The sequence below is a fragment of the Lissotriton helveticus genome, chromosome 8 (assembly GCF_964261635.1).
Source record: "Lissotriton helveticus chromosome 8, aLisHel1.1, whole genome shotgun sequence".
NCBI classification, from domain to species: Eukaryota; Metazoa; Chordata; class Amphibia; order Caudata; family Salamandridae; genus Lissotriton; species Lissotriton helveticus.
In genome coordinates this window covers 1,520,436,186-1,520,461,510 of record NC_136069.1, presented here as the reverse complement: position 1 = coordinate 1,520,461,510, position 25,325 = coordinate 1,520,436,186, and the positions used below count along the sequence as shown (strand labels likewise).

The 25,325-nt window shown below is 44.9% G+C and overlaps 1 protein-coding gene across 1 annotated transcript in view; it reads right to left on the bottom strand.

The window, feature by feature from the left end:
* Window positions 1–25,325, bottom strand: part of TENM4 (teneurin transmembrane protein 4) — an 873,376-nt gene that overhangs the window by 152,919 nt on the left and 695,132 nt on the right. Inside the window, exons 15-16 of the mRNA XM_078658490.1 lie at window positions 13,942–14,088; window positions 8,568–8,784 (exon numbers count right to left, since the gene is read on the bottom strand). Of these exons, the coding sequence (XP_078514616.1) occupies window positions 8,568–8,784; window positions 13,942–14,088 (364 nt within the window). The remainder of the gene's footprint in view (window positions 1–8,567; window positions 8,785–13,941; window positions 14,089–25,325) is intronic.

Sequence of the window (25,325 nt, the reverse complement as noted above, 5' to 3'; positions counted from 1 at the left end):
TCATATAGGCCTTAAAAAAAGGGTGCACTGTTCCCCTTGGCTTGGTGTGCGGAAGACATTTTAACCCTATTAGTTGTGAAATCCGTCTGCTGCTCCAAGTTTTCCTGGTGTCCAGTTAGGTGGTCAGGCCCAGACCCAGGTAGACGTAAGCACTTAGTGGGGGCTCGGACTATGTACATTTGATTTGGCCCCAATCTCACAGAGTTGGTTGTGCACCCCTCTGTTGACCTTGTTGCTCACTCACACCGCTCGGCCTGACTGTACTCTCTGAAGGATGCTGCCATTTTACAGCGCAGTATAAAACAGGTGCCATTAACTGACCAAACACAAAGAGATGATGGATGGAGTGCTGAAACTTTTCAGACACTCACCCCCAGTCACAGATCTGGTTTGAATCCATCATCGTTCTTTAGCTCACTTTGTCACCCGAGTTCAGACCCAGCCATATGGAAATCGGTCTTAACCCTGTGCCTCATGGGAACAGTCCAGCTCGAACTGCCAAGCCAGGTCTTCCCTGATCCAGAAACAAGCATCCTGGGACCGGTTTCGGGGTAACACCCCTCATCAGCCAGGCTAGCTTGAATCCAGTGGCAAAGTGAGCAAGGGACCCACGTCTGGGTATACCCTGCCAATTTGGGGCAAACAAAGCAAACAAAAGGAGATGCTGGACGGACTGCTGAAACTTTTATGACACTCACCCCCAGTCACAGATCTGGGTTGAATCCATCATCATTCTTTTGCTCACCTCAGTTCAGACCCAGCCATATGCAAATTAGTCTTGACTTTGTGCCTCATGGGAACAGTCTAGCCTGAACTGCCAAGCCAGGTCTTCCCTGAACTGTAAACAAGCATCATGGGACCATTTTTGAGGCAAGACCCCTCATCAGCCAGGCCAGCTTGAATCAAGTGGCAAAGTGAGCAAGGGACCCATGTCTGGGTATACCCTGCCAATTTGGGGCAAACAAAAGGAGATGCTGGACGGACTGCTGAAACTTTTATGACACCCACCCTCAGTCACAGATCTGGGTTGAATCCATCATCGTTCTTTCGCTCACCTCAGTTCAGACCCAGCCATATGCAAATTAGTCTTGACCCTGTGCCTCATGGGAACAGTCTAGCCTGAACTGCCAAGCCAGGTCTTCCCTGAACTGGAAACAAGCATCCTGGGACCATTTTTGAGGTAACACCCCTCATCAGCCAGGCCAGCTTGAATCAAGTGGCAAAGTGAGCAAGGGACCCAAGTCTGGGTATACCCTGCCAACTATGACAACTGACTAACCATAACATATAATATGTACAGCACTTAGAAATGGCATAATTGCAGCATGAAGCGCTATAGAGAAAAGTTGTAACGGAACAGCTTAAAGTTATCCAAGCAGCTGTCCCCAGCTTATTAAAATCTATATTTACATAGATTATAGAGATAAGTATTACCTTTGATTTGTAAATTGCTTTCTTAGTGAGGAGACAAAATAGATCTAATAAACTTTTTGAATTTGAAGGCTTTTTATGAAAAGGATTTTTTTTTTAATTACTGTTTTAACTTTTATTTCTAGGATGTTATAGTTTATATACAAAACAGTGATGGGTGGAATGCTTGAATATATTTTAGCCACTGGTAAATTAACTAAATATTTGAGATGTTCCTGATACAATAAAAAGCTTGGCTGCGCCTTAGAGCTGGGTCAAGGACACGCCAAACATATCAAATAAAATAAAACCTGCTCTTTGAGCTCTGCGGTGTTGCGCTCACCACCCACCCTCCCAAAGGCTAGGTTTGGTTTCCATCCATCACCACCTTCTTATGCGTCATCCGAAGGGATCCCAGCACAGCATGCCTCTGAGATGCTTAGCAGTGAAAAGCATACACATGCACTCAGAGGGAGGCAGGGCATGCCTTAGGAGGCTAGAATTACAGACACATGTATCACCAACCACAGCAGGTTCTGTCAGGATCAAGTCACAGACTGACATAGCGTCGAGAGGATTGCGCTCCCACGGACCCTTTTTGGACCTCCCCGCTGGGAGCGCATCCAATACATGTCAGGTAACAGAGCCTGCCCTCCACATATCGAAATCTGATAGGGGTGCCTAGCAGTCACAGGAGAGTGCCGCCACACAAGTTCTCAAAGCATATCCAAGCGGAGACGAACACAAAGGGATCCACTCTCGCAAGAGCCAAGTAAAAAAAAAACAGACAAGATGGGGTCCATCGGTTACACTGCTTGCAGAAGTGGTAACCAGAGTTAGAATCACAGCTTCACCACTTAGTCACACTGTGTGATCTTGGGCTAACCTCAATTTCCTTATGGTTCATTTTTGGCCACACTTTTGAGCACTATTAGAACGAGCACTGGCAAAGTTCTGACTAAAATATTTTTTAAATCCTGCTGCAGTGAAGCTGCCAGGCAAACACAATTGATTTCTGTATACAATGCATCTATGAGATAAAGAATTTAATGGGTGATGCTTCGGTGTACTTCTGAGATGTAAAACAGTCCCTCGTGCATTGCAATGACCGCATTCCATAGGAGGTGGAATGAAAATGGAACAGCATGAGGTGGTAGAAAAATACTCCTCTGGGCGGAGAAAAGGCTAACCCCGGTATATTTCAAAGAACTGGTAACAATAGGCCGACAGACAGCAGCGTTATGAAGCCAGACCTAAAAAGGAACCCTCCCAGTATGAAGTGATTCATTAAAGCTAGGCCTTCCTGGGGTCCTGTTCAGCCTGCAGAAGGCAGTGAAGCAGAGGCGGCCAGACCCACAGCAAACAGCGGGAGAGCTGCTAGCTTGGAAAATCAATAGACAGGATGAATAGGAAGCAGCCAAGTGTTTACAATCTGTTCATCAAAAGGACCTGGCAGACCTTCGTGGGCATTCAGAAATTAATTTAGCCTCATCAACGCTGATTTCAATGCAAGCAGGTTCCCTCCTCCCAGCAAACGTGAACAGTATGTCGCTGCTGGTATTTCGCACGCGCCAGGGCCTTTTACCTCATCCAAGAAAGCAATTTATCCATTGCTCCTTAGTTGCCTTTCTTGCATTGATGAGGTGGCTTGTCACCTCTGCTTCCTCTGACAGAGTGTTTGAGTAACTCCAGAATACTTTATTTCCAAGGTGAGCCAGTGTCGACCTCCATCTGTTCGTTCTTCATCGCGACAGCCCCTGGTGCCATTCTGTGTGGGATGAGCTCTGCAGCCAGTAGGACCTCTAGGTTAGTGCTTAATTTGAGCCAGTGGTTTCCTGTGCTCAGCACAGGCACTTAATTGTCAACGCACTTAGGACAGTCTGCCACATGGTGGCGCTGCTCATCTATTAGAGATGAGCAAAGCAACGGTTGTTTATGAATACAATATACATTAACAATTACTAATACGTTCCTCCCCTGCCATTCCTTTAGCTTTGGGGAATTGGAATAATTTGAACTGCCGCACTTGCAGACGAGAGAGATGGTTAGTAGTTGTTTTGGTAGCGATGACAAGGGTGATGCAAGTTGCAGTGACCTCCTGGTCAGGGCTCGGCACTTTACAAATAAAGCACTGCTCTGGGTAGGTAGGCCGAAGGCTACCAGCAACTACAGGTATATGCGTTTCATGCTTCACCCACTAGGGACAAGTGCACTGTGCAGCAGGTTTAATATAAGCATTATTGACTGCTGCCAAGGGCTACTGTGCTCATTAAATGCCCACTGCCCAAGTTGTAAAAAGAGTGTCTTGAACAACCGTGTATAACGTTGTGACAACGTAGCACCCTTAAGCTCAGAGTGCCAACACAACATGGGGAAACAACAGATAGAGGAAGCATTGAAATATTGGAGATCTAGCCCTTACCAGTCATTAATCATCTTCCACCAGTCTGTGGCCTTTCCACGCGCACCCAGGGTTCTACTTAGAAGATTGAATCTTGGGAGTGCGACATAGGGCCAATAACGATTGCTACAGACCTTCTACTTCAACATTCCAAAGTTTGCGTTTTTGTTTTTCCCTGTTCAATTTAGAACATCTGACCCTCAAGCCCAAACCAAGAAATGAATGGTCACGTGGTGTAGTGCTTTGCATGGGGGTGGGGGGCACAGAGACCAGAAAGAAAGTGATAGCTGGTGTTCTGACCTCACATATTTCAATATGTGACAGAGAAGAAAAGGGAGCATCGATAAAATAAAATATTAGCCTAGGGTCACATAATTTGATTCATGGGGGAAGCCGTGATTAATCGAGGTTTTGTGGTTTTAATTTGTACAAACCTGCACTAAATGGGTATCTATTTGCCTTTCCTTTTTAACTTAAATGTTAATACTTTGCTTTTACCACTTCAGTGAGGTTGGCAGGCGGAAGCCATATGAAAGCTCGGCTCATTAAGGGGTCGAGGCTCCAACTCCCTCGAGCTGAGCAGGAGCCAGGCTTGAGCTTTCAGTGGCCCGCCCACCTCTATTTATTACGCAAAGTTATTGAGGCTCCACCCCCGTAGACTTACAAGGCATTTTACCCACAGATATTCTCAGGTATTTTTTCCGTGTGACCTGTGGGTGCGTTCCCCAAAATCCAGGCTTCTGTGCCCATTACGCCTCTAAAGGATCTCCCAATATTCATCTTTTTAAAATAAGGTTATGACCATCAGACCAGAGAGCAGAGATACAGCAGAGGTTTAGTGATATGAAGTGCTAATGGCAGTAAAACTTTACTGGAAAACCCTGGATCTGGTGTAACATGGCCAGGTAGTAACGTGTCACGATATGCGACTTTGACGCTTAGTTACTTGACTTTCTTATGGCCAATAATATCACCAACTTCTAGTCACTATTTTTCAAATTAATCTACAATTTCAAATGGATTTTAAGGTATCGTACACAAAACTTTAAATTCTATTAATGATGGAACAACTAATCTAGACAAAAACGTGAGACAGCCTTTCGACAAGCTGAGCAGATGGTAAAGGTGGAGTAGCCTTTCCTCTAGTAAATGATCAAGGAATCACTATCTTAGACATCAGACCTACTTATTAAGCCTTTGTGAGCAAACTGGACTTGAAAAACAATGCCCATGTTTTCAGTGCTTAATTCGAGCCAGTGGTTCTGGTGCTCAGCACCAGCACTTAATTGTTAAAACCAGCACTTATGACAATCTGCCACATGGTGGCGCTGTCAGTCTAATTTAGAGAGGAGCACAGCAACAGTTTATTATTCATATAATATACATTAAAAATGATCATAATACCTGCCGCCCAAGCCATTCTTATAGCTTTGGGGGCCTGGAATAGTCTGAAATGTCACACTTGCAGGGGTGTGCTGGTTAGTAGTTCTGTTGTTACTGTCATTGGGAGCGCTGGCAGGGGCAATGGGTGGCGCAAGCTGCTGTGGCCTCCTGACGAGGGCCCTGGCACTTACTTTTTTTTGCAAATTAGGCTCTGCGTGCTCCTATGAAGTTCCATACAATTATTTAAGCAGCAACGCATGATTTCCAGGCAGTCTACCTACATAAACCCCTTCTCGTGTAAGCGTGTGGTTTTTATGTGGCAGCATGGATACGTTCATTGTCATTATGCAGTGTTAATACAAAACGTAATAATCAGATTTAGGAAGATTTTTTTTACCAACCTTTAAGTTCTCCCTGAGACACCTGATGCTATGGTGATTTTATTAAAATGATTCACTAAAGTTAATTGTGAAAGTGGTGGTTACAATTCAGGTAATCTGGTGCCAGAGCTGATTAGTGAACCAATAGCTCACATCCCCATCTACATTTGGAGATATTATTACAAGCTCTTTTTCCCTTTCTTGGCCATTCACGGCCACCTGGGGAACGGCAATGTTTGGCCTCCGGAGAACACCAGTTCATCCCCCTAAGCCACGGACAGCCTAGCCTAGACATTTATCTAAATGGGGATATGCTAAAAATCTGGCATGGATCCGGCCCTCCGGACCGACTTTGGCGAAACCTGGTCTAGGATACAGAAATAACCAAGGAAGCCCATAGATGCAGCTCTCACTCTTCCGAAAGTGGCTTCTTTTCATTCCGAGTGTCACCTGCATCAAGCTCACCTCTGTCTATGTCTCGTTAGAGCCCCAGATAGCGGCGCGTAACAAGCACGCCAATTAACAAGAGGCTGGCTCCTGAGAACATACAGATTGTTGTATTTGCGGGGCTATCGGAGCGCATCATTGCTCATTACAATAATGTAAAGCCTTTAGATGCCCTGAGGAAGCTCTGAGTACATAGAGCATCTCCCGCGAACAAAAGCCTCGCCGACGCGCGAGGGGATGCGCTTTCAAAAGTTGCTTCCAAGCTGGTGTTAGAGGAAAGAATGTTGTGTCAATAGGGGTTTGAACGTTCATTTTAAATTAATTAACATTTTGATGTCACCTTAGGTGAAACCATTTGCCAGTACCCACAGTTTAGGATTGTAAGATTCATGTGTAAATAGTGGCCCCATCTTGGAAGACGTGATATTTTGGAGTCCTTCTGAATTTTTACCCCTAGTTAGTCTTATTTACTCCACTTGTGGCCAAGTTCTGCTTGCAGCCAGCACTGTTCAAGAAAATGTGAACATTTGATTTTCCCCATAAATTTTCTTCCTTGGAGAATAGTGCCGTTGCCATGCCAACCTGATCCGACAGAACTCCAGGCTTCACACAAAGATTTTCGGACAGCTGAAATTTTGGAAAAAGGCAACAGACATAAGAATGAAGTCGCACCTTAACATAATTAACCCGAATGTGCAAGGTTTACCTTAAGCCCAACCGAAAAAGTGTTGGTTGGTTCGCGTTAACTGTGGTACGTGGTAATCTCAGGGTATGCATGTGTTCTCACCAGGTCTCTTTCTACCTGTGCAAAGTCCTGTGTACCTTACATCGACATCAGCAATTCAGTCAAGGAACATGTAAAGAAGATGTCCCAGAGAGGCTTGGTCCCAGTTCAACCTTCTCGAGGTAACACATTCTGGTTGACCTCCCAGACACCACCAAAATAGCACCAATAAATGTCGAAATTACAAGATGTGGCCTACTTGACCATGACTCGAGGTAAAATGGAACACATCACCCTTCCAGGATGCAGGCTTTTCAATCCATGCTGTGTGTTGTACAAAGCCCCGAACACAAATTAACAAGAAAACTTATCAAGCGAGCCCATGTTCCCATTGGCAACTACAATTTTTTTGCTTGTGAGACTTCAGATGCAAAAAACACACAAGTGTACAAAGAACTCACACAGAATATGTCATTCTCTTCAAATTGGGTACGACTGTGGAACAATCGGCGTCTACGTCTCAAATTCTACCGACCCTATAAGAGTGATCCAATGTTCCCCCTCTTTATTGTCGGCCTTCCGGTCATAGTCGACTGCGCCCTGCTCCCTCCACCCAAGGTATGCTCTAAAACCCTTTTCTCCATCTATGTAAACATTCCTGCATACGTTATGTAACCCGGCATGCTGAATACGTAATACATACGCAATACATAATCCTGTAGCTATCAAAAGAGCTCCTTTCAGAATTGAGATTTGGATTTGTGCTGCCCTAGAGCAATACTTTAAGGATACTTGCAGTGGTCCAGATATCCTGGAAATGGTAGATACACTAGGCCCCTCCTGGATTGGGGATAATTTTCTGTTACTGCAATTTATGTGGGTTTAATGACTCCATTTAAATACAGGGAGGATAATTCGGGGTTAAATGCTCACCACAGAGAATTGTGATTATCAAACGGTCATGAGTCACAAGTCAATCAAGGCTGACCCAGTTTCCCATCCTTCCAAGTTCAGTAAATTGAACATCATTCCATCATTAAACACTATATAAAATCCAAGTTTATTTCAAAACCTCTTCACACAGCTACATATTATACAAATGGGGGGAAACTAGCAGACCTTGTAGGACCTGGATAGTAGCTTTGAAGATCTGCCTTTTAAAAAAAACTGTGTTTTATGCCTACCCTCTCAAGTATGACTCTTGTTTGCTTTTACTTCAAAAGGAAAGCCTACAAAAGAGTTTTAAAATCTCTCTCTATGAAAAAGGCTCTTAATAGAACCAATGTTACAAAGTACTATTAAGTGGCATTGCAAGAGCTACCGGCTGCAGAAGGTAAATATCAGAAATTATGCTATGTCGATGTATTTCCATAAAAATAGTGCAGCACTAAAAATACATGTTCGTGAAGGTCAAGAAAAATTAAGGTCTACAAAGGTAAGCGTATCCAAGTAGAACAAGGTCTCTATCGTGTTTCGCTAACAACATCGTGCGACACGGGAAAGCGTGAACGAAGTCATATTAATAGGATAGCTCAGAAACATCTCTCTATGGAATAACATCCCAGTCTTCGGATGATTTACCACGAGAAAGTCCTTCAGTGACACCAAGCAGGTCATAAAAATTCATACATTTCTGCGGATCTCAATTTCCCGCGCGCTGGCACTTGGGACTACCGATACCGACTTATCCCCTGTCTCCTATGCCCTTCTGCCAGTCCCTATTAGAATTTCCTGGCGTACAATGCAAGGCTCACAAATGCGCTGCGAAGGTTTAATATCGGACAGGCGTGCGGCATAGGGCTATCTCCGAACATTCACTTACCCGCCATCGAAGGGGTTGTCTCCTGGAATGACGTGTGTGCTGTCCTTGCCGACGAGGAATTTGATCCGGTTGTAGAAGGAGTGCAGGTTCTGCTGAGACACGGGTGCTTGAGTCTCCTGTATGATGTCCAGGGGGTCCGGCGAGCCCAGGCACAGGTGGTTGATGTGGCACAGGGGTTGCAGGCAGCAATCTGGATCCATGCAGTCCACCAGGCCATCTGCAGAAGGACAAAGAGGAGGCATTCATCATAAGATTAACTTGTGGTCAGTGAAGGATTCAATACACAGCATCACCTTTGCATGAACTGTGGTCCCTCTTACCCCTGCACCCTATATCAATGACTATCTAAAGAACACAATAATCTGAGCTGAACACCAGGTCAACAGGCACACTTGTACTTGACGAGTACCAGTTGACCCACTTCATAGTTGTTCAGGTCTGACCATTAGATAGTTTGTTGCATTTTGTGTGTGATGTGGAAGGTTCATGAAGACAGGTTTGGAATGTTCAACTGGAGTACATAGGCTGTAACGTTTGATTTTCAAAGTTAGGAAACAGGAGTGGTCTTTCAGATATAGACAACATATAGTCAAAACCATGAGCTGTTGTGTGAAGCCATTGCCATCCACTTCTAAGCAGACCAGTTGTGCCCAGAATAGGCGTGGCTTCCAGTGATCAGGGGCCGTTATAATGCATAGTTCACCAGGAGCTCAGCAGACGTGTGCACCCACTTTGAGCGCCCTCTGGGTACTATGTATTACAGACGGGTTTGCCGATGCTTGTGCGGCCCCTTCTGTAATACTTAGAGCGCTGGTGCACAAGTAATGCCAGTGCTATCTGCAGAGGGTCTTCCCTCGTTTGTATGCGGCTTGGCACCACACAAGTGAGGGAATCACTTTGCCTCTGCACCTGCTCCCAATTATAAACATGGGCACAGAGGCAAGTAGGGCCTTAGGAGGCGCATTGACAGGTGCCACAAAAAGGTGGTGCATTGATAGTGTGCTACCTGGGGTCAGCAACGGGAAGGGTGAAACAGGTTCCCAAGGACCCCCTCACCCCAGACATCCCCTTGCGGGTGGGTACAGTCACTCACTGCATCCAGCGGCAGGGAGGTTTCTGTGCTTCCCCTTTAAAGTGCATAGGGCTGTCACCTGCACTGTGAAACACTGTGCGGCTTGTAAGCAGTCCCTCTGGAATTCACTGAATTCGATTACACCAGGGCAGCTGCGAGTTTGCTGCTTTGCCGGAAGGCAATGAATCGATTGAAATAGGGCTATTCGTTCCTGTTTGTGCCCGATGCACCTGCCTAAAGGAGTGCCGTGGCCTAAACAGGGGGAGTGCGCCCATCATAGAATATCGGCCCTGCCGGCGATATATGTGCGGGTAAGCGGATAGTGGAGGGTGGCCGGAGCACACAAGCCTTCTTCAATGCAGCCCCTATAGAGCTGCATGCTACATGGCCTCTGCTGAAACAACATCTCCATGTCCCAAAATTCAAAGACAAAACCTCTAAAATGGAAACTGTTTTTAACCCGTTAATCGCTGCAGTTTTTTCATGGCAGTGCGGCCGTTTTAAAGAACAGGCGGGGCTGCGTCGGCCTTTGAACGTGCGCAGCACCAGCCAGGTAGTGCTCCGAACGATTAACGACCGACGGCAGCACTTAACGGGTTAAGGGTACTAATATTGAAACGTGTGGCTGGTCACTTTGATGGGTTAGTAATGAATGAATAGCACAGTAAATCATACTAAATATAAGTGCATTACCACAATTTGTGGTCATACTCACCTGTAGACCTGTTCACACACAGCATCCTCCCACCGCTGACCCTTTTTGAAGCAGGTGTCTATTGAAGCCTTGCACTCGAGTGTTTACAATGGTTTCTTCCTTCATCCTTTTTCCTAATGAAAATGGTGATTTTCAGAATCTGCTACTAGCATCACTCCGATGCGAGAGGACACACGGCGGCCTATCCGCTCTTCTGCTTCGCTGCACAGTATGTGTCCAGAAGAAGCCATACTGTAGAACCTTTGCGTAGAACCTTTGCTATGAAACTGGATCTTTTTCGTCGTTTGAGTGCAATTTTGGATGAAAATCGTAAAAATAAATAAGTGTGAAAGCTTCCACACATTATAAAGCACTTTATATGAATGCTGCCTCCGTGCATTGCATTTCGCCAGTACTTTTGGGGGTGTTTCTGGCTTTTTTTCAGTAAGAAAAAAAATGAGATCAAATGACCAATTTTTGTTACATTTAGGACATCAAAAATTTCTGCTTTGATCTCTGAAGCATAATTTTAGCTAATTAAGGACGAAAGACCCAATTAAGACTTTAGGTGTTATTTATCATACGTGATAAATAAAAGTACAACGGCCTCCGTTATTTATTCGGTGCAACAAATAACACCCATTACAAGTTAATCGGAAATAACATGCAGATTTTGGTGTTTAATGCACATAAATATGCATGATACGGAAAATACCGTATGCTTTTCCCCAGTTAAATTTTGACAGGTTTGAGCTGCTGAAATTTAAGGAAGGTTGAGTAACATATCCAATATATATCAGATGCGATAACTACCGTCAAACTCGTAATTTCGACCTGTGTAAACAGGGATTTACATACATGTTGTAATTAACCGACCCACTCGTAATCAGGCCCTAAGTAAAGTTTCATCCTCAAGCGCGTACACTAACCAATACACAAACATAGCCATCTTTGACGGCGTCACTTGAATGTCAATATCGGTGGCATTGTGTCTCTATGACTCAGAAAACATGTTAATCTGGATTGGTATTCTATGTGAAATACCGTCCAACAGGCGATGAGAAATGTGACGACTCTTTTCGCATTCCGCAAAGGTCTAAAGACTTGGCTGTTCTAATCTGGCTTCTGTCCAGTCGTCTCGGTTGCCCTACCATTGTCTCCCCCCGGGAAGCCCCTTGGGGTAGCTGTGGGCATTACAAATTTTGTAATAATAATACTAATGTTGACAAGTTTACCGATTTCACCGCCAGCACAGAGTGAAAACCCTAGGATTGTGGTATGTAGTGGACAACTACTAGTGCTGGAGTGATGCAAGATCACAATTGATAGACAATATGATTCTAAATCAATTTCCATGAGTCCTTGAAAGAGGTTGCAGAGAAAGTCACTCCCCTATGTTGGACCACCGGTGTCAACGTGGGAGGGGCAGCGGTTAAACCCATCACGATACCACCACCACCACCTCAATGCAGCTCAGCGGCACCCAAGGTGCACTTGTGCATTTAGAACGTGTTATCGCGTGTCATCCAACGCTTAGAGCCATGTGTGAGGAACACCAGAGCCACGGAACACTGACCATGCTTTTTGAAGGGTAAGGCATCTGTGAAATAGGTCGGAGAGCTGAAGTGCGCGCTCCTTCCCTCTGGGCTCTGCAGTGTCACATTTTTCCAAAGATAACCTCCAGGCTCTGAGAGGATCTTTGCAAAATGTGCTCACAGACGGCACAGAAATATAATTGCCTGCACCGCGTTTCCTCTTTCGGTGATATGTTAATTTGCATTTAGATCGAACCTTGAAACTGAGAGGTTCCCAGCGTGCCCCAGAATTGTAGCATCTTTACCCACTGCCACAATGGCCTCCGTGGGCAAAGAGGCACAGCAGGCGGCCATCTTGGGTTTTTAGTAACTTCTTCAAGTTGTACTCGAATTGCTCGATTTTCTGATGGATAATGTCAGACAGGACATCCCGACCCAATAGGGCTTTCAATTTACATGGGCAAGTGCAAATCCTTATATAAGAGTGCAGAACAGGCAGACCATTAAATTGATGCAGTCTGAATGGTACAAATGCTGGCTCCCTTCCACCCAATCGTCTTTTTGTGTTCTCTAAGAAGCACAAAGCATTTTTTCAGTGACAAAGATTTGCCAAGTTCCCAAATGATGCCCTTGCGAAGTCTACAATTTTCCCTATATTACTTTTGCTGCTTCAAAATGTATATATGAACTGCCAGATAATTTTGCCGCACATAGATGATTTTCACTCTTTTTAAACCTAGCTAAAGAGTGAAATATAGAAGAAATTCTTTGCTGCAAGTTTTTCTTTTGGTGATTTTTGCTATGTACAATAACAAACGTATGCATAGCATAAAAAAATAGGCAGTACGAATAACTTACAATACACAATCTGTACTTTATTTTGAATGCAAACCGAAAGGAGGACAAGGCGGCAACCCACCCTACCTGCAAGTTAAGGCAGTTCTGCGACTTGAGTGACATGTGCAGAACTTGAAATCTAAAAGAAAAAAAAGTTAGCAAAACAAACTTTGGCAAAAGCCAATAGTTTGCACCTTTGAAAGGCATAAGAAGAACTTTTGGCTTTGCCAATGCTTGATTCAGATGCGGACTCCCAAAAATGGTTGCGTTGCAGGGGCAACGCAGTGCGCATTATATATTTTTGGTCAAGGCCTTTGAAAATCTTTGCAATGGAGGTGGATAGAGCGTTATTCATTACTTGGGGCCCTTGATTTGAAGCAAGAGCGGTTCTTCGGGTATTTAATGCTGTCCGCGCACTTTGAACGTGTTCTTCTCTTGCAGCATCCGTAAAGAAGCGCCGTACTAGCACAATGCGGATCTTTAGCGCAAGGGGAGGCATTCGTTTGTGTGCAGCACATTTTAAGTGCAACGCAATTCCAACTAAGTGCCTTGGTATTTCAGTTTGGTCTAGTCCTACAGATGGAAAGGAATGAAGGGATCGCTTTGCTTCCGCTTCAGTGGGCATCACGATGAAGTGATGGATTATATTCATGGGGACAACGCTCTCTTCATCATTCCCGGGATTTTAAATTCCCTTTGTATTTTTTCTCCTCAGCGGGTCCACCTATGAATACAAATTGAATTGTTTGAAATAAATGTCACTGGATATTGGATACACAGAGTAGACATTTCATCAGAAACTGAAGCACAACTCAACTTTTTTTGAAAATGGAGATACATTTTCAAGAAGAGAGAATAGTTCCATGAAAAAAAAATTTGAATTTGGAACTGATCTATACTCAACAATAGTCCCCATGAATTCTATTGCAAATGTGAAGATGGCCTGATAGTTCTTCATCTATTTCACCCCAGCAAGAGCATCCATGTCATCTTTTCGGTTACTGATCTCTGCTGCGAACACCCTCCGCTACATATAAACCAATCAGAAGCCAGCAGAGATCCCTCTAGGAGAGGCAGGCCAGAGATTGCAAACCCAGAGGTCAATGAAACGAGCACTGTTGTTGGTAATAGGAACACATTACTTGCAGCTTCACAACACAACAGGGATCTGAGGTCGCGAGTGCCGTATAAATGCAGTCGCTATTACTATCCAGTACAGGTTCGCGCCGGCCTTACCTCCATCGTTATCCTTTCCGTCGCTGCATCCCGTTTCCATGGAGGTATCGCAGCCCGCTCCTCTCCATCCCAGCTGGCAGACACAGCTCCATCCGTTGAGGTCCAGGGTGCACCTGCCGTTGCCGTTACACAAGCCGGGGCAGCCCTCTGCAAGGCAAGCACGTACAGAGTGTAAATAAGGCCCAGTCTTTGGTTAGGAGATCCTGAATTAGGTGACCAGATGATTCCATGTCATCGGTGAACCGGGACTCCAGTCCTGGTTTTTCAACAAATATATGCATGCATTCTGGGAGTTGCAGTCAAGTTCCTTAAAAATCAACCAAATGTACTAAAATACTGGACTAGACTTGTATGGAAATGTTCAGGACATCTTCAGAGTAGCAGTTGCCTAGCAGACTCTTTTACCCGCCACTTTGCTGGGTGCCTCTTGTTTTGAGACGTGGACATGGTTTATTTATGGTTTTAAGTGCTGCAGACCTTTGGTGCACTTTAAAAGCAGAAAAAAGGTGGAGCACATGAAGCATGTGGAAACAGCTGCAGTAGCTAACGATGGGGGGCAATGGATATCTGGGAGGGGAGAGGCAAAGGCTGGTGGAGACAGGCCCAGGCCTGGGGGTTGGAGATCAGGTTCAGAGGTTGTGGCTGGTACCTCATGTCTGGTCATCAAAAGTAACCGCAGTAGGAGTGCTGTAGGTTTGCCACTGAACACCCTGTGGGAGATTATCAACACCCTACAGCTAAATCAGGTGAGACGTCACTAGGGATGAGTCAATTCAGTCAAATGTCCATACTTTCAGGAAATAAAGCTGCCAAAACTGGGAGACTGAGCGTGCTTTGTTGGATGAGAAGTGGATTCCTGCACAGACTGCAACTCTCAACCCGGCAGAATGCATTTCACCCGTGTGCCCACCATGTAACCAAAAAAAACACGATCCACACATTAACTGTAACAACAATAAAAAACAGTACGCCATTTAAATGTCTGCAACCAGAGCACGCCGCTTGATCCAGCAATTTGGGCTCCCCCTTAAGATCCCCAAAGCAGCATAAAGTAATGGTTTTAAGGGTTGCCTGCTTCCCTCGTCCACATCTGGCTGGGTCCAGTCGTAAACCTGCTGAACTACAGCTGCCACCCCTTCCGCGGAGAAGTGTTGACTGTAAGAAGGCCTGTTCCCGGTCTGCATCCTAATGGGACCCTGTGGCTTCCTGCTTTTCCTCTTTCACCACCTGTTTAATGCAGCCCAACACCAGCCATACATCACATTAAAAAAATGGTGAAAAAAATATGAGCCAATGGGCCAAGAGCGGGAAACAGAAGGCACAGAATAATTTCAAGTTGGACTCTAGTGCCCTTGGATGTCTTTAGGGTGCTTTGGTATTGCTTATTAACCAAAAAAAGAGATTTATTTTTTAAGTTTTCTTACTGTCTAATTCCTACACTCACCTCACACTCCCTACTGCCCAATGCCCTTAGTGGGCAGTGCGGCCATGTTTCATCCATTATAATCCCTAATGGAAGGCCCCAGTTATGGCATGGGCTGTGAGTAACCCCAATCCAAGCCACAGCCACCATAGACCTATGGGTGCAGGCCCGCGGTATCCTAGACGACTGATGTTCTGGGGTCTGCCGCGCACAGCATGCACAGTTCCGCTACCTGAAAACATGTTCATTTGTCCCATTATCAGGAGTAGTTTATTCAATCCTGTCTTTCTCCACTGATCTGCTTATGAGATTTACATTTTCCATTTTTAATTGCAGGAATGCAAATATAATCTCAGTACACAAAGACAAACAAGCATTGTCAAAGCCAATAGGTCTGGGATTGCATGCCAGCCTTTTGGCTTTGTCAATGCTTGTTTAGTGTTTTCCTGATTTTTGTAAAAATGTTTTTGTTGGGGGAACTGCTGAGCCAATAGCCAAAGTGGCCTGACCCACTGGCCCATACTGTAGTGGGTGGAAGATAAATGTGAATGACAGATCCACAGACCAATGGATGAAGAAGGCTGGCTGAAAGTGTGAGAGAAAGTGAACTTTTAGAAAAATCTAAATATCTTTGCTAACGCCAGGCCTTAAAAAAAAACCTTTATGTGGTACAGTCGGATATCAAAGCAACATGCACCACACATCGTGGTAGCAAACATTCTGCTGGCACTGTAGTGACACAAAAATTAAGATTTGTTTGTGAGACTCTTGGCAAAGTGATGTCGGCAAGCCCATGAACCAAACAGATTTGTTCCCTGAGATAAGGGAGCTAAACTCTACTCGGACGTGAACCCAGGACAGCTTCAAATCTCTGCAAATACTTTTTTCAAAGTCATTCAGACGAGCCTATGAGTTGAGCCGATTAAACACTCGCACCCCCCTTCCCCCATCAGAAATGAGGTAGTGAACTTAGAAACAAAACCACACAGCTTAAGGAGACCAAATAATGCACGGTCGAGTGGTTTCTTGCAAGCACTGAACCAAGGAAAGAGCCTGGCAGTTAAGAGTGAGCTTAGCAACTAATACTCGGGCTTCTAATGGCGATAATGCACTTTGATGACAAGTGAATGGGGTATTTTTAGCAGCTCACTTAACCAGGCGGAATGCAGCTTTCTGAAAACACAAGGCATCCCACTTCTCTTGGTCATTGCAAAAAGAAAAGCTTTCAGGAGTGAGACTGTATTTACAGGGGGATCCAGAAACTGAGCTGATGCTACCCAGACACTCATTAGAAAGAGGGCACACTCACACCATCGGATGCCTGCTGAAGGTAATGAATGTACATTCGAACCAACACATTGACTTCGATTTGTACAAAGAAAATGGATCAAAACAAAGGCATATTAGTTCTGAAGAAGTATAGCAGTACACAAGAGCACCATTAAGCAAGTGTGTTAAGAATATACATTGAAACTGGAGAAATCTGCAAAGTGCACTACAAAACTCTTAAAGAAAAAAGGACATTTACTGACAAGATGTAGAATCAAAAGTAATACAATACACAACTAAGGTGATTTTCAAACGAAGACTGCATCACAACCACATTCACTCGACTTAGGTAATCAAACTACATGACAAAAATTGCATTATTCGAGATGAGCCAACTCAAATTTTTCCAAATAAGATATATAGATACACACACACACAGAGTGTAATGTTATTTTCCAATGTCAATTGCCTTGAACTGTGGTAATAAACTCGAATCTGACCTGTGCACTGTAGCAATGAATGTGTAAATATGTGTTTAGTAGTACTGTTGCTCTAAATAACAGGTAATATTGGGCCACATTTATTTTCAATATCATGGCTATATAGTGATTGACTATACATGTGATGTGGTATTTATACGGCGTCTGGATACATCTCAAAGTGTATCACAGGTGTATCTTTGTGGTTTAAAATTAGGAACGGAACCTGAACTTTTCAGAAGATAACACAAAATGAATCAAACAATAGCCGCTCCACAATCGTTGCATCTGCACCAAACAAGATATCCGCTGCCGACTTTGATGCAAAGGTCTGGGGACGCAAAGAGGTGGCGAGAAGGGAAAGGCTGAGGAAACACCAGTACAATGTAAGCACAGAGAAGATCAGAGCCCTTTCTGAGAACAAAGCCCCTGATGCAGTCTCGCCCCCCCCATGCACGCAAAGCCTAACCTTTCCAGGCCGCAGCGCGCGGAGTGCGTGATGGGAACAGATAGCGTGTCATGACATTTTGATTTCTTTCGCTTACACAAAGACAATAGGAAAAAATAAGGAAGGAAGACCATACAGTACCTTTCACTACCTTATCCAGATAGTGAGCTTGGGAGATAAAAGACAGGACATGTAAGGTAAGTGCTGTGCGGAGTACTATGAAAGCGTGCAGCAGTGACAAAGGAGCGGAGGGAAAAGGAGGCGGTCACAAGACAGACCAATGGAGATGGAAGACAGACTACACACCCAAAGTATACCCCCCCGCTCCAATCTCCCTGTCAAGGAAAGGTGGAATGCTGGCTTAATTTTAATTGTCAGATTAAATACGGTTATCTCATGGAGGTAATGCGTGCGGGGAGCACGGCATGCCACAGCCAATGGACAGTTGCTTTGCGTTAGATCTACTAGCACACAGCAAACCAATTCCTACAGGATAAGATTTTTACATCAGAGAAAGGCAACATAAAAACTCTGAGAGCAGGAGAATTTGCACTTTATCTATTCATGACAGTCCCAAATTGGTGCCTAATAGTGTAGTCTATCGGAGTAAACAATCGTCATTCGGTAGGCATCTCCCCTGCAAGGATAAGATACAAGGTGCATCTCCACTTGGAAAGCACCTCAGTTGTAAGGCTTGGATACAAGGTGCACCTCCATCTAGAAGGCATCTCAGTTGTATGGCCTGGATACAAGGTACATCATCACCTGGAAGGCCCCCTGCTGCATGGTTTGTACACAAGACCCGCTCTGCACATTGGATTGTTTGGTGAGTCTAGGTGGCTTCAAATGAGATTCTAGTATCCACAAGTAACACACCAGTCAGATGACCAGTGAATATGGAAATTGAAAAATGTGTCTCAGTGTCTGGCATGACATAAATGTAACTGCACCAAGGTCTGCAACTGAGAGGTACATTTGTGTCAATGCTGGGTGAGGTGGATTGCATAGATCTCTTGGCATCAAACTCCTTCCTCACTACAAAACGTGGACACAAAACATTATCAAGAAGGTTTTGATTGATTGTGATCTCTACTCGAGCATCATCAGTGATCTCAGCAGGACTTATGGTTTAGATTTCTAATTGTCCCTCCAGCAGATTTTCCCAAAACTCTTTTTAGGTGTGCAAAGCATCTGATGTGATTGCACCATAATGGCTCCCCTTTTCATAACCACATTGAGCCAGTGCAGGTTCAGTGGGCGGGGATCAAACACCACCACTTTTATCCATCTCTTCAGGTGGTGATCTTAATTCCTGGTCATACAATGTATATATGCCACCAAGATGGTCTGATAGCTGTGCAGTAAATACTGAAATTGTAGCTTGGAGCCCTTGGTAGTATGACTAGTGGAGACAAACTTCACCAGTTAAAACATAGCTAGGAATTTTAACTGGTTAGGGGTCTACTTTTAAAACCTCCGATGACCACCTCAACTATGTTTAAGGTTGGTAGTGCAGTATTGCGTGGACTGTCGGGTAGTAATCTGTGACGGACAGCCATACCTTAGAAAACACACTGTAGTGAGCCCTTCCTATGCAAGCACGCTGCACCAATTATACATTGTAGCTTTCTTACTTTCAGTGTTTGAGAATTTCCCACTTTTCCAAACTTCTATTAGGTGTATCCGAGAATTTGCATTCCACCATTTCCTTTGTAAGAGCAGCACCCTAAGCCAGTTCAACATTTTCTACCAGGCAAACCAAAACAGTTATTGGGAGAAAAGTAACTGCTTCACTTTTCGACCAAACTTCTGAAAGAAAGGCAGATATTCGTGGAATATGTGCCCAGTGAAAAATGTCCAAGAATATGCATCTGAGTTTCTGCAATAGAGATTTGCCGCAAGCTTCTGTGTCCATTTTTCAGCGCCTCTGTTCCCATGACAACGGGGTAGTGCTTTAGTACACTAGACCGGCCCAATTGTTTATGTATTTGCAGCATTCATTGGTGAGCTTCTAGAATCAAAAAACACTGATCTCCCAATCGCTGACTAGACACGGCCTGATGGACAAGAGAGTCCTCGCAAGGCGCGTGCTGCCGTTGCAGCTATTTCTGCAGCATGAGTGCAGCCTGAGGCCACTTTGGCATTAGCCCCAAAAATACCCTTGAGTGACATTCTGTTTCTCAAGGCCCCTGGTAACCTACCTCTGAGAACTGTAGCATGCTTATTGCCCAACTACAGTAGCCGAAAATGGCAACAGAAGCTTTCCGCCCTAGAAAAGTTACTCGCTTCGCGTGGCAATATCATCGAGAGCATGAGCAGCGGCAATGGGGTGCGACATTTATCAATGGTAAAGCAGGTTAAGCAATGACAAACACAGACGGGGGCGACTGCGGCAGAGAGAGGTGCCATGCAGGAAAATCACACAAGGGAAATGCTTACCACACACTTAATGTAATTCCAAGTCAATGTCCTTTCATCTGTGCCAATATTACTGCCTTATTACTTTTCGTCTCTGCCACACTATTCAATTTTCGCTGACATTTATGACTTTCTGAATCGTTTTTACATTCTATAAATTTATCAATGACAAGCCGTCGTGAGAGGAAGTTTACCACTTCTGCAGCAGAAGCTTATGTTCGGATTAGGAGGTCGGTGCAGCTGCCTTGCGCAGGGGGGTGGTTACGTTACACCGCCCTGCTCAAGCGAGGCACAGTAATCAGAAGGGCAGGTGGAGGTGGAATTACTTCTCCAGTCCCAACAGGGGCTCTGTTTCCAGACTCATGGTCCATCTTCTGAAAGTTACCCCCCACTCCCAACACCCAAAGTGCACACCTTGAGACCCACCTAACAGGGGCTCTGTTTCCAGACTCAGGGTCCATCTTCTGAAAGTTACCCCCCACTCCCAACACCCAAAGTGCACACCTTGAGACCCACCTAACAGGGGCTCTGTTTCCAGACTCAGGGTCCATCTTCTGAAAGTTACCCCCCACTCCCAACACCCAAAGTGCACACCTTGAGACCCACCTAACAGGGGCTCTGTTTCCAGACTCAGGGTCCATCTTCTGAAAGTTACCCCCCACTCCCAACACCCAAAGTGCACACCTTGAGACCCACCCAACAGGGCCTCTGTTTCCAGACTCAGGGTCCATCTTCTGAAAGTTACCCCCCACTCCCAACACCCAAAGTGCACACCTTGAGACCCACCTAACAGGGGCTCTGTTTCCAGACTCAGGGTCCATCTTCTGAAAATTACCACCCCCCTCCCCCAAACATGCAAAGTGCACACCTTGAGACCCACCTAACAGGGGCTCTGTTTCCAGACTCAGGGTCCATCTTCTGAAAATTACCACCCCCCTCCCCCAAACATGCAAAGTGCACACCTTGAGACCCACCTAACAGGGGCTCTGTTTCCAGGCTCAGGGTCCATCTTCTGAAAATTACCACCACACCCCCCAAACATGCAAAGTTCACACCTTGAGACCCAGCAGACAGGGGCTCTGTTTCCAGTCTTAGGGTCCATGTTTTAAAAGTTAGCACCCACCCCCAACATGCAAAGTGCACACCTTGAGACCCACCCAACAGGGGATCTGTTTCTAGTCTCAGGGTCCATGTTTTAAAGGTTACCACCCACCCCCAACATGCAAAGTGGACACCTTGATTCCCACCCAACAGGGGCTCTGTGTCCAGACTCAGGGTCCATCTTCTGAAAGTTACCGACCACTCCCAACACCCAAAGTGCACACATTGAGACCCAGCCCCAGTGGCACAGAAGGCGATGCAGGTGTTGGAATGGTCAGGCATCTGCCCACAGCTGTAGCACTGCCCTTTGACTTGTTTGTACTGGTATTTCCCCTCAGATACCAAGGGTCTTTTGGTCGCCACCCATTATTTGAAGAAACAACAATCAGCCGGTGCCTTATCTTGTCTAGCAGCACATCCTAGATATTGCTTTTGATGCCTTTTTCCTACAAACGCGCACACAAACACACACATGCACATGGAGGCCCGCTATCTGCAGCAGACTCTCCATTCCAATTTCACCCCTCAATACATTCGGTGTAGATAAGGGGGCATATGTGAGCTGCATACGTCCTTCCCATCTCCTGTGTCTTCTGCGACCCCAGTAAGCACCCTCCTGATGCTGCAGTGAAGTAGAGCTTCAAACACAGAGGGAGCTGCAGTCATACGAGGCGCGAATGAACGACAAGTAGAAAGCAACAGATCGCAGGACGAGCAATACTGGTAAGCGCTCATGTGCATGTCTTGTCAGTGATTACACTAGGGTTTTGATGTCTTAGTGCTGTAGATACCTTAACGCAATGTAACCTCATTAGGAAGAACCTTGCAGCATTTTGTAAGGACCAGCATGTTATTTCATTCTACTGCAGTATTTGTGATAGAAGCTACCACAGGGTAGAAAATACTAAACACTGCATGAAAGTGCACCTGCATGGACCACACTCACTAGCACTGGTCACCGGTGCATGTAATGGAGACACAAATTTAGGTCAAATGTTTGCCCGCTCCACAGGCCTGACATTGTATCATAGAACTCCGGCCCTCTAGAGGAAACACAAAATGTGCTACAGTTATTCCTTTGCCTAGACTAACTCTACCAAAGCAAGGTTTTGCTGCCCTGGTGCAGAATCAGACGGGCGATAGGGGTTTTTGCTCACCGTGTTCACCGGGCCGACTGACCGAGCAAAGGATGACCGCCCTGCTATGGGTGCAGCGACGGTGTCCGGCATCTCCAGGGGAGTTTGTGCAGAGAACCATACCCTGGAGTTGGATGTGTGTGCAGGAGCAGCCCGTGCAGATGAGAGCGGTGGGGCGGGTTGGGGACGGAGTCCACAGACAACGACAAGGGAAAATTAAATTAAAGAATAACACTTACCTTGCACTAGCAGCATCACAACTCGGCGATGCAGCGAGCGCATGGTAAGTGGTTTTCTTTTTGTTTAATTTTCCCTTGTCTATGGACTCCCTCCCCACCTAGCTTACCTGCATGGTGGGTGTGAGGTCTGTATGTATGTATGTATATATATATATATATATATATATATATATATATATATATATATATATATATATATATATATATATATATATATATATATATATATATATATATATATATATATATATATATATATATATATATATATATATATATATATATATATATATATATATATATATATATATATATATATATATATATATATAAAACAAGGCTCGGGTTGAGCCGAAATGTTATGGCGACTAGCACGCAAGTTACTAAATAAAAAATTGCACTGGAACTAAGGTCCGTGTCTGTGCTGTTTGGGGCCGGTGCTAGCAGTGGGCAGCCTCGACGGAGAAACGGAGATTGTGGATATATATCATGTGAGCAAGGCTCCTCGGAGCCGAAACGTCATGCGCCTGAATTTGCACGAATAAAGTTTAGCACTTAACTGGTCCGTGTCCGTGCTGTCTTTGCCAGTTTTACGAAGTTCTGCGTACTGGGTGTGAGACGCGGCAATCCGTGATATATATAGATAGATATATAGGCATTGAGAGGAACTGTGCAGGAAGACACCTTTCTCTCTTGACAGATCTTTCGAGAGCATGAAGGCCCTGCATGCGTCTATATGCTCAGTTCCTCCCCAAGTTGACTGCCAGTAAATGTAGATTGTCAGTTAATTAGTGTCCAAGCCTGCATGAGGCAGCTCCCACACTCTGCCTGGATTGTTCTTCAGGATCCTGGCTATGTCAGGAAACCCATCTGTTGTCAGGAACCCATCAGGGCCAGACCCTGTCCTATTTTTTTGTCTCAGAGGCCTAGCTTGGGTGTGGCCCTCTCCCAGATCAGCAGATAAGGAAAGGTCCCTGCATCTCAAGTCCATGTCTGCTGGAACACTAACTAGATTTAAACTCTACTCTGGCCTAATAAAATGTTTGATTTTTTTGTGGCTCTGGCTTTATAAACAAATGAAGTCCTTCGCATTGTTACTTTAACCCCTGAGCTGGAGGGGTGGGGAGGCCGCACGGCGCCACCATGCTCGTGACGGAACCACTCCGTCACGAGCCGCGGTGGTGCTGTGCTTGTGACGGAATGGTTCCGTCACTGCCCCGCCCGCTCTATAGAATGCGCCGCGCATGCGCGGCGGCCGGGCAGTGACGGAACCATTCCGTCACCGTGGCTCGTTACGGAATGGTTCCGTCACGAGCGTGGAAGGGGTTAAACGATGAGTTAACACTAGTGGGGCTCATTTTATTTTGCATGGAACTGTACATTCTGCAGTTACTTGGAACCAGGAAATTGTCTTCCTTTTGGAGGGCTGTATAATTCCCAGACTTTGAGGAGCCTCAAATCATTGCTGTGACCTTGAGTTCGCCAAGTCATTCCAGAACACAAAACTTCAGTACTGAGCCTTCCAAGTGGAAAACCCTGTAAGCTGCAAGATAAGACCAGTTGGGTTTCCTGATGGAAATGAAGATCACAACTCCTAGAATGCATTACTTTCTTAAGCATAACTCCTGGTCTGAAGCACTATGTTCTTGATGGCATGAAAACACTGAGCTCAGAGCTCACTCAATGGGAAGACTTCTGCACACAGGCAACCGTTACTCTGATGCACGAATTTATGAATGTAGAGTTACTTATGGACCATAAGGTAAAAGGAAACAGCAAGATTTAATTTGAAGGAGTTTGGGAACTACGAATCGAACTAGGAATCGGGCGCAAATGTATTTTTGCACCTTTTACTTTATTACAAGTTGTACGAAATTACCACAAATCTAATAATTTTCCTTGTACAGATTTCACCAGAAAATTCAGGTAACATTTGCATGGGAAAAATAAATTGAAATGCGAAAATCAGTGATAATCGAAATCTCAGGCTATCCCTCATTCCGAGGAAGAAAACTTGAGCTGGGCAAGTAAACCCAGACCGAACCCTGCCACACTCTGCGGCATCCACATTTTACATGGCGGTGTTATCACACTTAGCTCCCAGGCCATTTAGAATGAGGGCCGAAACATGTTGGAGTAGGATTTATTAATGGCTATTATATGTGCTGTATAAATAAAATATTTCTGACTACATATCCCCTTTCAAGTCTGGTTTACTCTTGTTAAGCCAGCGAAACAATTAAACAAATGTCTTTTGAACTAACCGCCATATTCACAGTTCTTTCAACAATTGACTGGAATATTTTTACTTTTTTTTATAGTGAGAGGTGGTACTTGTCGCCCTTGCAGTCCATTTTATATTATAGCACGGATGCCTTGATTGCCAACATCAACAAAGTGAAAAAATGTGAAACTATACTAAACTGCTAATTGCGAAAATCAAAGGGAACATCTAAGGAAGCGACAGAATTTAAGAAATGTAATTGCCATGCCAATCAACTTTCATTTAGTGCTGGCAACAATGCCCTTAATTTTTAAATCACAATTTCATCACGAGCACTGGATACTAAAATGCCTTGTTCATAGCGTGCAATCTCTCTGGAAGCCATTTGGGCCTTCATATTCCTGATAGAGTGCCACGTGTCCAACCATTGACGGAAAGCAGTGATTAATTTGTAAAATAATATTTGCCAGGGCCCCGGCCAGGAGGCTACTGCAGCTTGCACCACCCATTGCCCGTAACTGTTGTCAATGACAGTAACGAAACAACTCTTTTTCGTGCAAGTGCAGTTCAGATTATTCGAGGTCCCCAAAACTAGCAGTTTTTAATGTTTATTGAATTGATAAACTGTTGTTCTGCTCATCCCTAAA